This window comes from Canis lupus, chromosome 18 (genome assembly GCF_011100685.1).
Source record: "Canis lupus familiaris isolate Mischka breed German Shepherd chromosome 18, alternate assembly UU_Cfam_GSD_1.0, whole genome shotgun sequence".
Classification (NCBI taxonomy): Eukaryota; Metazoa; Chordata; class Mammalia; order Carnivora; family Canidae; genus Canis; species Canis lupus.
The window spans coordinates 39,473,924-39,489,009 of record NC_049239.1 but is presented as its reverse complement, the minus strand read 5'-3'; the positions used below and the strand labels follow the sequence as shown (position 1 = coordinate 39,489,009).

General features: G+C 37.4%; 1 protein-coding gene across 1 annotated transcript; it reads left to right on the top strand.

The window, feature by feature from the left end:
- Window positions 1-3,261: 3,261 nt before the first annotated feature.
- On the top strand, window positions 3,262-4,191 carry OR5AK6 (olfactory receptor family 5 subfamily AK member 6). The gene is given in 1 exon segment (NM_001388598.1): window positions 3,262-4,191. A coding segment is annotated over 1 exon segment (930 nt).
- The last annotated feature ends 10,895 nt before the right edge of the window (window positions 4,192-15,086 follow it).

Genomic DNA, 15,086 nt, shown 5'->3' with positions numbered 1-15,086 from the left:
ATGTGGAAACTTTATTTCCCTTTGCATTCCTTTTTTCTCCCCATTTGTAGTATACTTGCCTGAAATATTTCCTCCACACATATTAAGAACCACATTAGACCAGGTCAAACCTTTTGCTTCAACTGTGAAACAGGGGCAGCCTGAGTGGCTCAGCAGTTTAAAGCCTACTTCAGCCCAGGGCATGATCCTGGAAACCTGAGATCAAGCCCCATGTCGGGCTCCCTGCATGGAGCCTGCTTCTCTCTCTGCCTGTGTCTCTGCCTCTCTCTCTCTCTCTCTCTCTCTCTTTCTCTCTCATGAATAAATAAATACCTATATGTTTGCTCTTCCCATGCTGTCCTTAAAAGATTCCTTCTTTTAAAATCAACTAAAAGAAAAAAGATAAACAATAAAAAAAATAATAATAAAATCAACTAAAAGAAAGAGTTTGGCAGAGTGCATAGAAAAACATTCTGCAATTATGTGATATGTACAAGAAACTCACTTCAAAGGTAGTGATATTTGTAGGTTTAAAGTAAGAAGACAATAAAGATATACCATGCAAACACTAATCGAAAAAATGAGACAGTAGCTATATTAATATCAGAAAGGGTACATTTCACAGAAAATAATAAAAGATTTTATTTTTTTTAATTTTTATTTATTTATGATAGTCACAGAGAGAGAGAGAGAGGCAGAGACACAGGCAGAGGGAGAAGCAGGCTCCATGCACCGGGAGCCCGACGTGGGATTTGATCCCAGGTCTTCAGGATCACGCCCTGGGCCAAAGGCAGGCGCCAAACCGCTGCACCACCCAGGGATCCCAATAAAAAAAAACCTACTAGGCCTAGAGAGGGACACTGCATAAGATAAAAAGATTAGCCTTCCAAGAAGAAATAGTATCTTAAATGCACAGGCACCAAGCAATGATTTGTCAGCATCTATCTACATCAAGCCTCACTCAGAGTAGACACACGCTAATTACTTTTAAATGAATAAACCAAAGAAGGCAGGAATGTCTAACTTCTTTTTGATATTTGCTCTGTCTTTTAGTTTTCTTTTTTTTTAAGTTACTTATTTGTTTGTTTGTTTGTTTATTGAGAGTGTATGTGAGTAGGGGGAAGGGCAGAGGAAGAAGGAGAGAGAGAGAGAGAGAGAATCCCAAGCAGGCTCCATGAGCAGTGTGAGCCCTGGGGCTCAGTCTCATGACCCTGAGATCATAATCTGAGCCAAAACCAAGAGTTGGACACTTAACTGACTGGTCACCAAGACAACCCTTAGTTTTCTGTTCTTAGAGTTAACCCCTCATGACTCCTTGAATCAGAGAGGCACATTTTTTTTAAAAAAATGAATATACCTTCTTAAGAGAAAACAAAATACTGTGCATTAATTGTGAAAAAATCTATCTGTAACTTTAGTTGTTCTGCTGCATTTCATAAATCTTTTCATTCATTTCCTCTTTCATTAATTAATTTATTTATATATTCAATTAGCCAGTATTTACAGAGGCAGGTACTTGCCCCAGCTGCTGTATTCATGGAACCTACAATTCATGAGAAAAATTGAAATTAAGCAAAGATGTATAAATAATTTTACAAATAATTATCAGTGTTAAACTGATAGAAGATAAAAGGACCAAGCTTATGGATTGACACACCCAGCTCAGTTGAGCAGTAGGAATAATAGCTGAGGAAGGGTTGTTCAAACTGAGGCCAGAATAAAGAGTAAGAGAAATGGAAATGACTATTGGAATGAAAACTGGACCAGATAGTACTTAAGGGAAAGGGAGGAAAATGCTGGAGAGGTCAGAAGTGGAGGAAAGCAAAGAACATGAGAACATGATGGCTGCTGCATTGTGCACACGGAAAGAAGAAACTTAATATGAGGATAGGAAATAAAGTAGGAGCCAGATCATGTGGAATTCTATGGATGAGTCGAAATCTTCAGATAATATAAATTGCATTTAGGTGTATTTTGGTATTTTAATAAAAATATGTGATGCATAAAAGAAAGCAAAAATTAATAAAAATATTTTGTATGTTCTTTAATTGATAGATTTTTAAAACACCAATCAGTTTGCACCCTGAGAACATATTTTTGGTCCATGGCAATTTCCCCAAACTGTAGATGAAGTTCTCTAAGTTTAGTGACAAGGTTCAGCTACCTCCATATTAGTCTTTAAAATCCCAAGTCTGGTTTCTTTGGAGATGTTTTGCTTAGAAGACCTATCGAGTATAGAAAGAGCTAGATTGAAGTCACCAAGTATAAGTGTATTATTATCTAAGTATTTCTTCACCTTGGTTTATGTATACAATGGAATATTACTCAGCTATTAGAAATAACAAATACCCACCATTTGCTTCAACGTGGATGGAACTGGAGGGTATTATGCTGAGTGAAGTAAGTCAGTCGGAGAAGGACAAACATTATATGTTCTCATTCATTTGGGGAATATAAGTAATAGTGAAAGGGAAAATAAGGGAAGGGGGAAGAAATGTGTGGGAAATATCAGAAAGGGAGACAGAACGTAAAGACTGCTAACTCTGGGAAACGAACTAGGGGTGGTAGAAGGGGAGGAGGGCGGGGAATGGGAGTGAATGGGTGATGGGCACTGGGTGTTATTCTGTATGTTAGTAAATTGAACACCAATAAAATAAATAAATAAATAAATAAATAAATAAATAAATAAATAAATAAAAAGAAAAAAAAAATCCCAAGTCTGGAGGGTATTATGCTGAGTGAAATAAGTCAATTGGAGAAGGACAAACATTATATGGTCTCATTAATTTGGGGAACATAAAAAATAGTGAAAGGGAATAAAGGGGAAAGAATAAAAAATGAGTGGGAAATATCAGAATGGGAGACAGAACATGAAGGACTCCTAACATTGGGAAACGAACTAGGGGTGGTGGAAGGGGAGGTGGGAGGCGGGTGGGGGTGACTAGGTGATGGGCACTGAGGTGGGCACTTGATGGGATGAGCACTGGGTGTTATTCTATATGTTGGCAAATTGAACAGCAATAAAAAATAAATTTATAAAAAGAAAAAAAAAGAAAATATTACCTAAAATAAATAAATAAATAAATAAATAAATAAATAAATAAATAAAATAAAATAAAATCCAAGTCTATTTGGTAACAGAAAATATCCTCTAACACCACTGTGAAACCAAATATTATATCAGTATATCATTGCCAATTCCAAAACTAAAGGACCACACATGGCTTTAGCTTTCTCTTCTTTCTTTGCTCCTTTTCAGCTGATGCTTAATCTTTGCTAGCCATGGAACAAAACAATGGCACTAAAGTAACTGAATTCATCCTCCTGGGATTTGCTGGTCAACACAAGTCTTGGCATATCCTCTTCATAGTATTTCTAGTGATCTATGTGGCCACCCTAATGGGGAATATTGGGATGATCCTACTCATCAAGATTGATTCTCGCCTTCACACCCCAATGTACTTTTTCCTACAACACCTGGCATTTGTGGATCTCTGCTACACCTCTGCTATCACTCCCAAGATGCTGCAAAACCTTGTAGAAACAGAGCAATCCATCTCATTCATAGGATGTATGGTGCAATTACTAGTCTATGGAGCTTTTGCAACAACCGACTGCTACATCCTGGCTGCAATGGCAGTGGACAGGTATGTGGCCATCTGCAACCCACTCCGCTATCCGACAGTCATGTCCCAGGCAGTCTGCATTCAACTCCTGATTGGCTCATACTTCGTAGGCTTCTTGAATGCCTCTGTAAACACAAGTTTTGCTTTTTCATTGAACTTTTGCAAATCCAATAAAATTAACCACTTTTTCTGTGATGAACCCCCACTCCTTGCCCTCTCGTGCTCCAACATTGACTTCAACATCATGCTACTAACTGTCTTTGTGGGGTTTAACTTGATGTTCACTGTGCTGGTTGTCATCTTTTCCTACATATATATTCTGGCTGCCATCCTGAAGATATCTTCTGCTGCAGGGAGGAAGAAAGCCTTCTCCACATGCGCCTCCCACTTGACAGCAGTCATAATTTTCTATGGGACTCTCTCTTACATGTACCTGCATCATGGGACCAAGGAGTCTCAAGAGCAAGAAAAAATGGCTTCTGTGTTTTATGGCATTATGATCCCCATGTTAAACCCCCTCATCTACAGCCTGAGAAACCAAGATGTGAAGGAAGCCCTAAAAGGGATTCCAAAGAAGGCCTTCTAGTTTCATCATTAATTTCTAATTCTTTACACTTGTAAACAACCAGACTCACAGTGCCAATGTTTAAGAAATCAAAACCAAGGAGCCAAACAACATAGGAAAAGTTGCTCAGTTTTTCTAATACTGAGCTGCAAATAAAGTAACAATGAGACAAACAGTTTACATCAGTGTAACTGGCAAAAACCGAAAAAAGAATGATAACACCTATTAATTGCTGTGATATAAGGAATATGATGCTCTCACCCATTGTTAATGGGAAATTGAAATGTTACTTCACTCTAGAAGGAATCTGGCAATATGTTTTTAAAACAAACAAAGAAAAACTCTTCAATTCAGAATTTCAGACTAGCAAATTGATATATGGAAATAAAAGTTCAAGTCTATAAGGCCATTTATTTAAAGATACTTATTGCAGCATTGTTTAGGAAGACAAGATCAAGAAAATGAATATTCCTTAATAGGGAAATAAATGTGTATTGTTGTAATTCCAAAATGTATCTATTGCTGCATAACAAATTTCTATAAATTTAAGGGCTTAAAAACATGATGATTATATTATAGTTTTATGGGTCAAGAATATGGACCCTGCTTAACTGCATCCTCTGAGATGCTACAATCAAGGTGTCAGTCAGAACTGGGAACTCATCTGAAGGCTCAACTGGGGATCCACTTCCAAGCTCCCTCACATTATTGGGACAATTTACCTCTTTGCAGTTCTAACATATTCCTGCCTTCCTGTTAGCCATTAACCAGAGGTTGCTCCCAGCTCTTAGAGTCTATCCACAGTTCTTCTCCATGTGGCCCTCTCCATAATCTTTCTCATATCATGGCAGCTTATTTCTTCAGTGCCAGAAGGCTATATACAGTCAATCAGTATACATACATCATGTGAAACAGCACACCTTTGTATGCTCAAATTGTACTGCTACTTCAAGAGTCAGTCTCTCCCTGAAGTTTTCCCAGCTTAGCACTTGTTCCTGCCAACTCTCTAAGAAGGTAATTCCTTCTTCCACTGAATCTCATAGCACTTTATTTGCAACAATAAACATTATTTATTATTTATCACTTCCTGTCTACATTATTTACTTGCCTAAAGACCCTCAATATCATTTATAAGGTAGTTGAGATACATTGTCTTTGTATAACCTTCTAACATCTGGTATAAAGACTTAGAGACAGTAGATATTCTATAAATATTGAATGAAGGAATGATGATAAAATACAATAATATAAACAGCTTTCTAACTGGAAGTTATGTGAGAATGTCGCCTACACTAGTGGTCTTTAAATATCAGTTGTAGACAGCAGCATTCAAATGATCACAAAAAGTTTTTTTTTAAGATGTTATTTATTTATTCATGAGAGACAGAGACAGAGAGAGAGAGGCAGAGACTCAGGCAGAGAGAGAAGCAGGCTTCATGCAGGGAGGCTGACGTGGGACTCGATCCCAGGTATCCAGGATCACTCCCTGGGCCAAAGACAGGCGCTAAACCACTTAGCCACCCAGGAATCCCCACAAAAAGTTTTTAAAGTGCAAATGATCATATCCTAGCCCCGGAGGTGTTGATTCAGTAACATTAGTCAGAGCCAAATATCTATAATTATCTATATATGCAGAGTGTTTCTTTAGTAGTATGGTCCACAGGAAAGTAGTATATAAGAGCACAGAATTTTGAATAGTTTAGTATGTTGTTGATAATGCCAACCCTGACACTCATCAGCAGTGTCCCTTTACAAGTTAGTTGGTCTTTCAAACCTTATTTCCCATAATAGTACATATCTCATGAGATTTTTTTGTTTGCTTGTTTGTTAGTAATAGATAGGTAAGCTAATGAATAGAAATCATAGTACCTGGCACTAAAAACTCTCAACAATTGTGAATAGTAATCAAGTACTAACAAGGATTATTTCAACGTGGGAATGGCAGACATTATAAAAATGCCTTCATTACACACAAACACACAGAGAGTCAATAAAAAGTCTCCCAAGGTTTGCAACATGAACACTTTCCCCTTTGGGAAACTCCTCTCTCCTTCAGCAGAAAGCTAACTAATGAGGTTGGGTTTGGGGGGCAGGGGTTGTTTATTTGGTTTTTTTTAATCCTATTTCAGCATCGAGAGTCACAGATGCTCCAGGGAAAAGGTACTACTCCCATAGACATCAAATATAAACTCTTTCTGTGAAGAAATCACTTGGCAAAAAAATCAGCCTGCACTAGCCTGCAGGGAAAAAAAATCTAATGACAAATCCCCTGTAAATAAATCAAATTGCATTTTTCCTACTCTGCTGGGCATTATTTCAATAGATGGGAACCACAGTAAAATCTATAGGACTAGAGCCAATATGGCAGCATAATCAACTCCAAGGTTGAGTAGAGTCATCTTATCTTCAGCAAGGTAAAAAGTATAAATGGAGAGGGGAAATTATCAATTGTTTTGAGAAGTTATAAAATAGCAGGGAGGGACACCTGGGTGCCTCAGTGATTGAGCGTCTGCCTTTGGCTCAGGTCATGATCCCAGGGTCCTGGGTTTGAGTCCCAGATCAGGCTCCCCACAAGGAGCCTGCTTCTCCCCCTGCCTATATCTCTGCCTATCTCTCATGAATGAATAAATAAAATCTTTTTAAAATAATTTTAAAAATTACTTCACATCCCACACATTTTTCTGCAAAATGCCTTACTCACCAACAATATGTTATTAACATTTTTCCTAAGAATACATATAGATCTATCTCATTATTTTTAGGTATTTCATGAAATACAAACTATAGATTAAGTCTCATTTGTTTTAGCATCACCCTATCTACCGTTTATATTTTGATATAAAAAGCAGTACTGTGTAGGGGATCCCTGGGTGGCTCAGCGGTTTGGTGCCTGCCTTTGTCCCAGGGCGCGATCCTGGAGTCCCGGGATCAAGTTCCACTTTGGGCTCCGGGTATGGAGCCTGCTTCTCCCTCCTCCTGTGTCTCTGCCTCTCTCTCTCACTCTGTGTCTATCATGAATAAATAAATAAATATTTAAACAAAAAAAAAGCAGTACTGCGTAGAATCCTCTGGGCTTAAATTTTTCCCATCTCATTTCATCAAAGATTAAACTGAGGTTGAGGGAAGTTTACAAGCTGTTGCCCAAAATCACATACCTTTTGAATGAGAGTTTCAAGATTCAAATCTAGATCTTTCCAACTGCTAATTCCAACTTTTCATGGCAGGTAGTATAAAATAAAAATTCAAGTTGGCTTAGACATAATATAATTTTGGCAACTTCAAAATACTTACATTATTCATCCAGTTAATAGTCCCTTCCAGAACTTCCACTTCTGGCCAAGATGGCCAGAGTAATAGGGATTGGATTTATCCTTCTTGAAACATGAAAAGGTGGACAAAATTATAAAATAATAGCTTGAAAGGTATATCAGGCAATAAAGAACAATGATTCTTAGAGGCAAGTAACAAATGAGCTCTAAAATTTCCCCAGGTTTATGCCTTAAGAAAGTTTTGAGACCCAATGCAGTGAGGTTCGGGGACTTCCTAAAGGAAATGGATCTGAAAATCTGGAGAGACCAAGGCAACTAGAACTTGCAGGACAGGATATTGAAGAAAAGGAGTTGCACAGAGAAAAAAAAGACCTAGATGTGCAGAGGGTCCCCGTCGATTATTTAGCTGAGTACTAGTCAGTACACACACATGAGGAAACAATTTGAGGTTAGAGAAGGAAATACTGAAAAGATTATAGATAACAGCACTTGATGCTCCCACAAGGCTGGGAATAGTGCCATTCTCACCAGCCAAACTGGAGAACTTTCAGGAGTCATGATGCATTGGGTAGACCACATGGAAAGAACTTGCTTCAGTAGTGGAAATAATTAGCCCTAAACTGAACAGTGTTCCTGTTCCAACTAAAAAATCTACAAAGAACGTCTCAAAAGTATTGTACTGTTGTGTGGAGGGGTAGGGCTAAATGGGTGATGGATGTTAAGGAGGGTACTTGCTATAATGAGCACTGACTGTTATATGTAAGTGATGAATCACTAAACTCTACTCCTGAAACTAATACTACACTATATGTTAACTAACTTAAATTTATTTATTTATTGGGGGAAAAAAGTATCATATTCTTTCCAAGTCATTTAACTGTGTTCCAGACAAAGCTCAAGAATATTTATGAGGGACACCTGGGTGGCTCAGCGGTTGAGCATCTGCCTTCAGCTCAGGGCATGATCCTGGGATCCAGGATCGAGTCCTGCATCTGGCTCCCTGCAAGGACCCTGCTTCTCCCTCTGCGTAGATCTCTGTGTGTGTCTCTCATGAATATATAAATAAATATTTTTTAAATAATATTTATAAGAATACAAAAACATCTATCACTAAACATGGTAAAATTCACAATGCCTAACATCCAATCAAAAATTACCATTCATGCAAAAAAGCAGGAAAATACAACCAAACCATAATGAGAGAAAAATCAATGGTCAAAACTGAACACTGCCAAAGATGTCAGAATTAGCCATTGAGAACATTAAAACAATTATTGTAACTGTACTCCATATGTTCAAAAAAGATAAGTAGGGGTTTGAAAGATCAGATAAAGACTACAGTGTCTGATTATAATATATATATATTTCATTATGTATTATGTATAATTAATTATACATTAATTAACTATAGATTAGACATTCCAAAACATGTGCTTAGTGATCCTAAAGACACAGCAATAGAAAGCATCCAAATTGAGAGAAAAGTGAATCAAAAGAAAAATGCAGAGCATATCAGTGAGCTGTGAAACAACCTCAAGAAAGTTCACATCTGTGTAATTGGAGTCCCTGAAGAACAGGAAAAAAACAGGGTTGATATAAATTTTTTTAAAAGACAATGCTAAAGGACGCTTGGGTGGCTCAAAAGTTGAGCGTCTGCCTTCAGCCCAGAACGTGATCCTGGAGTCCTGGGATCAAGTCCCTCATCGGGCTTCCTGCATGGAGCTTGCTTCTCTCTGCCTTTTAAAAAAAAGAAAAGAAAAGAAAGACAATGCCGAGAATTTTGTAAATTTGATGAAAACTTGAAAACCTGAAACCCACAAATTCAAGATCCACAAAAAACTCCATTCAAAAACGATACCAAGGCATATCAAAATCAAATGGTTCAACACCAGAAATAAAAGGAAAATCTTAAATACATTCAAAGAAAAAAAACACATTATGAATAGCAGAACATAAGTAAGCATAAAACACATTTCTCAGAAACAATGCAAACAGACAGTGGAGCAATGTCTTAAAGATCTTAAAGGAAAAGAAAATACTTTTAGAATAGACCAACTAATTGCATATCCACCCTTTCCTGAACACACCCACCCAGTGAATCCTTCGACTTTGCAATACACTCAAAACTTATTTATAATGTTAAACCATTTTTCACCTTTTATTTAAGTTATTGTCCAGGTGTCTTAATTTCAAAATTATTATGGATAAATTAAGATGATTTCCGTTATCGTTCCACCATACCTAAAGCAAGTCAGGTTGTCCCTGTATATTACCTTACTCTCTCCCCACTAGATTCAGAACTGCTCATAGGAAGAAACCAAATTTTATTCACTTATATAACAAACTCTTCGCAAAGAAGCATCTTACATTAAGTATGACCTGAAGTGAAGTGTCATTTATTTTCTTGCTAAAAGGTCACTTAGCTGTGAGCACTTATACATCAAGGAATTTGAAGGAACCCGAGGTGTCAATAATAACAGATATCTTCATATGCATTATAATCATATACCAGGGATCCCTGGGTGGCGCAGCGGTTTGGCGCCTGCCTTTGGCGCAGGGCGCGATCCTGGAGACCCGGAATCGAGTCCCAAGTCGGGCTCCCGGTGCATGGAGCCTGCTTCTCCCTCTGCCTATGTCTCTGCCTCTCTCTCTCTCTGTGACTATCATAAATAAATAAAAATTTTTAAATTTTTTTTTAAAAAATCATATACCAAAGCCATATTTTGACTTTATCTTAATGATAAAGAATCAATTCTAAGGTTACTTATGTTAACAAAGATAAGACCTGTAATGATTAACCAAATGAACATCTTTTCTTATCTCATGGCAACTTCTGAAGCTGCCACCCTAAATCTGTTGGTCAGAGCCAGACAGGTAAGAGTTTCTTAGTGTGATCATATTCAGAAGCTTAGCAATTCCTAAAACAGCAGGCGAGGATTTAAATCACCATAAAAATAATAAAGATTTCCAAATAGTCCCAGCTTTGGACTTCACCAGCTCCTAGAACTATAAAAAATGCTACTGATGTGATTTCAACTACTTTCCTTTAGAATTTTCTCATTATTCCTTTTCACCTGTCACAAAGTTCTTCCTCTATGTAGACTCTTTTTTTCTTCAGTAAAAATATGTAATATCTGTGCCTAAAGCTGTAGAAACATACAATGACCTTTTTTTCAATTTCTCTCTTTTTTAGTAGGTGACACAGGGATCAAAATACTTTAAAAGCATATTGCAGACTTCATTCCTTCATTTCATCTATTCCCTGCCTTGTTCCCAGGAAAAGTTTAAAGCATATTATGGACTGTCTAAACACAATTTTAGAATTTTTATTCAAGAAATTTTAAGCCACTATAAAATTTTAATCCACAAAGCCATTTTTTCAAATTTCAATCTGTAAAGGTGATTTTAATGTTGAAATACCCATTTAATAAGTGAACATAAACTTTCTATTTGAGACAAATTATTCTGCAAAACTTCATCATAGATGATTAGAGATTGAGGTAGCCTCAGTCTACACTAGCATCAAAATCCAATGACTTATAAAAGGGTAAAAGGGGGCAACCCTGGCGGCGCAGCAGTTTAGCGCCGCCTGCAGCCCAGGGTGTGATCCTGGAGACCTGGGATCGAGTCCCACATCGGGCTCTCTGCATGGAGCCTGCTTCTCCCTCTGCCTGTGTCTCTGCCTCTCATTCTCTCTCTGTGTCTCTATGAATAAATAAATAAAATTTAAAAAATAATAATAATAATAAATAAAAGGGTAAAAGGTAAGGAATGTGCTTCCTTGATCCTTGTGAGTTTTCACATTTTCTGGCAGATGTGAGTATAAAGGGAAGTAGAGAAATCAGTAGATAAAATGAGACCTTTGCTCTAAGAATTGTAAAGGGGAAGCTGGAGAAAATCAAACACTGGGAGCAAGTCCCCTGCAAAATCATTTCATGGAAGAATTGAATTTTACAATAGCGTCATTCCATGGATGAATGCCATGAATGTTCTTTTATGTAAGAAAGTTTATTATAATCTTGGAGAGGGAATTACACTTATTATTAACTAACATTATTATAGGCTTTCTACATGTCCACATATAGAAAATACATTATCACATTGACCTTTAACAAAAAAATGCCCATTTTCAGATTATGAAAACTTGATAATCCTTATTTTCACATTATGCAACTCAGAACAGTTGAACAACTTGTTCAAGCCTCATAACTCAATGGTGCAACTAGGTTTTTAATTTAATACCAGAGACTGCACTCTTGATATATATATACATATATATATATATATATATATATATATATATATATATGATTCATATATGTGAGATTCATATATGTGAGATTCATATATGTGAGATTCATAGTTTCATAGTCATGGGATTCTTAACATGTACATATGTTATGTACATATATGTCCTACCTCTTCATTATCCATCTGCAGCTCCAATGCCATCAATCACTTCATCTGTGCTGAACCCCCAGTGACTCTTTATGCTCCCATATACATATCATCATGGCAATCACTGCCTTTTTGGAGTTTAATCTGAGTATTGCATTGACTGTCATGTTTGGTCACCATATTGTCCCACATGTGTATCCTGGCTGCTGTCCTGAGGATGTCCTCAGGAAGGAGAAGACTTCCCTGCTCTGACTCTGACCTAACAGATGTTTCACCGTGTCCATAAGACTCTTGTGGATATTTACAGCATGATTCTAACAAACCCCAGGAGAATATGAAAGTGACCACCATGTCTTGCAGCACTGTGATTCCCATGTTGAACCCTTGATCTACAGGCTAAGAAACAAGGAAGTGATAGAAGCACAGATATGATAGCAAAGAACTATTTATGAACTGGACCTCATTTCTTAATATTAAGCACAAGGAAATATTCAAGCAAATTTTTTTCCAAGAAGCTATTTGCTCAAAGCAATTTCTCCAATAGCCTCAAAAACACATTGAGATTTCTAAACCCCTAAATTACATGAAAGGTTACCAAATTCTCACAGAGATAGATTTATCTGGAGAGGCAATATAGCCCTTCTGCCTGATGAGCAAGCTTCTCTTGCTAATGACTGATCTTTATAGAAAGTAGGAAAATCAGCAATCAATATGCTACAGCAATATCACCCAAAGGGTATTTGAAAACCAGTCAATGCAATATTAATCTGAGAAAAGCAACATCAACTTCCAAGAAAAGTTAAGGGTAGAAATGGGAACTTTCTGGGCACTGGGAAAGCAGGCAAGAGTCCATAAAGACATTTGAGGTAGACTGGGGTGCAAAAGAAAATATTAAACAAATACCCATGAAGGTCCATCACAGAGCAGAACCTCCAGGGGTAGTCAAAATAGAAAACTTTCCTCAGATCCTGGAGGAATACAGCTCTCATATTATCTCATCACCTGACTGCCCAGATGCCCTCTGCCAAAATCTGAAACCATTAGTGACCCCAGAGACATAGGACATCTTCAACTGGCCAAGGTGCTAACAGTCATGGCCAGCAGCAAGCTGCCATACCAAAAGGCTTCTAACATTAGGCCTAGCAGTATCCTGCCCAGTCAGTAGCATCGGCTGGCAAAACAATGGAAAGCTTCTCTCATTCCAGCATCACACATTCTGTTAGCTGCGTCAATGCAGACAACATCTGCCCTAACCCAGCATTTCCCAAAATGGAGTCCAGAGAATTTATTCTTACAACAAGCTCAACAGGAAAAGGATTCCAAGGCCAAGAAGTAAAAAAATTCTAAGCTAATCAATATCATATTTGTTTACCACTAGAGTTTCCAGAAGTATAGTACACAGAAATGTGCATTTTGAATCTTTCTGAAGACAGAAAGAGTATGGAGTATTTTCCAGATTTGTTGGGACACAGGACCCTTTTTAATCTAGGGGCCATTTGCTATATTGTCTCAATTCTAAAATGTATATTTCTTTCATATTTTAATGTTTCCGATGTTAGGGCTAGCTTAAAATCCAATGTACATTTAACAGAGCAATAAAATTATTCTAAAATTGAAGGTGACTGTCAATCTATCTACTATAATATAATAAAGGAAATACACTTTAACAGCTTGGAACTCATGTTTCCTCTAGAACAGTATGAAAAATACCTCTTTTAAAAAGAGCTGGCTAAATGCATTTATAAAAGTAACTAAAGTGGGTAGACTATTGAAGTAGTTCCCAGAAAACATCAGTTTAACAATATCTTCAGCTCTAAACAGAATGCCACATTTTGTATATAAATAATCAATATTTTATCCAGTCATTAACACAAGTGTCTTAAAGATTTCCAATAGAAAGCATGCTGTTTATTCTGTTCTAGTTATTGTGGATGTTAAACGTTTTTATTTCTTTAAAAAGTGTCTGGGGGCACCTGGGTGGCTCAGTGATGAGCATCTGCCTCTGGCTCAGGTCATGATCCCAGGGTCCAGGAATTGAGTCCCGCATCAGGCTCCTTGCAGGAAGCCTGCTTCTCCTTCTGCCTATGTCTCTGCTTCACTCTCTCAATCTCTCATGAATAAACAAAACAAAATCTTTTAAAAATAAAAATAAAAAAATAGAAAGTATCTGATGATTCAGGCTGGCCATTTCATACAGCCTACCTATTTTGGTGAATTCCTAGTTCTTGAACACACATACTATGGTCATTATTTACTAACTTTAATAATTTACTATGAGTCAGCTTTCTTCCTCACCTAAAGGGAAGTAAACTTTGTAAACACTTTCTATAATCCCAGCCTAGGCTGATCCAAAGAGTAGAAGTTAATTCCAGATGGGGTCTACTTCAGCTCCAAGAATGGTTAGTCATTCCCACGCATCAGCTCTCTCTGACCATACCTCATCTAATAGGATGCCACCCCACCTATGGACTTAGAATAGCCAAATGTCACTATCTGTACTCCTTGGTAGGGCTCTTGTAACAGAAACCACCAAACTGGAATTTATTGTCTCACATTTCTGGAGGCTAGAAGTCTGAAATCAAGGTGTTGACCAGATTGGTTCCTTCTGAGCACTTTAAGATAAAGGAGCTGTTCCAGGCCTCTCTCTTTGCCTTATGGATGGATGTCTTAACATATATTCACGTGGTGTTCTCTGTATCTATATGTCTGTCTCCAAATTTCCCCTATACGTAAGGACACCAATTATGTGACATCATTTTAATTTAATTTAATGTTTTAAAATATTTCTGTAAAGACTTTCTCTCCAAATAAGGCCCCATTCTGAGGTAGTGAGGTTTAGGACTTCAACACATGAATTTTGAACAGGTACAATTCAACCCATAGCACCATTTATAATAAAGGCCACTCAACTGTTTAGGACACTAAGAATATAGACCTAAACATCTAGGCCCAAAACAAAACCAGATCAATCCTTTATTCCCTCTTCCTTTCTTGATAGATGAGTTCTCTGGGTGGCAATTTAGACCGTCATGGCATTCCAGAGTTACCGGAATTCCATTCCATTATCTCTGGCCAGGATGCCTCTTACACTCTTTAAAAGAAGTGTGCTCTAGTTCACAAATCAGAACCAGACAGCCATAGAGAACAACTGAGCACCAATAAATTCTCAGGGGTATGACTTAAGCATAAGGAAGACCATAAGAAGGTGAAGGATTGGGTGTTATGCTATATGTTGACAAATTGAACTCC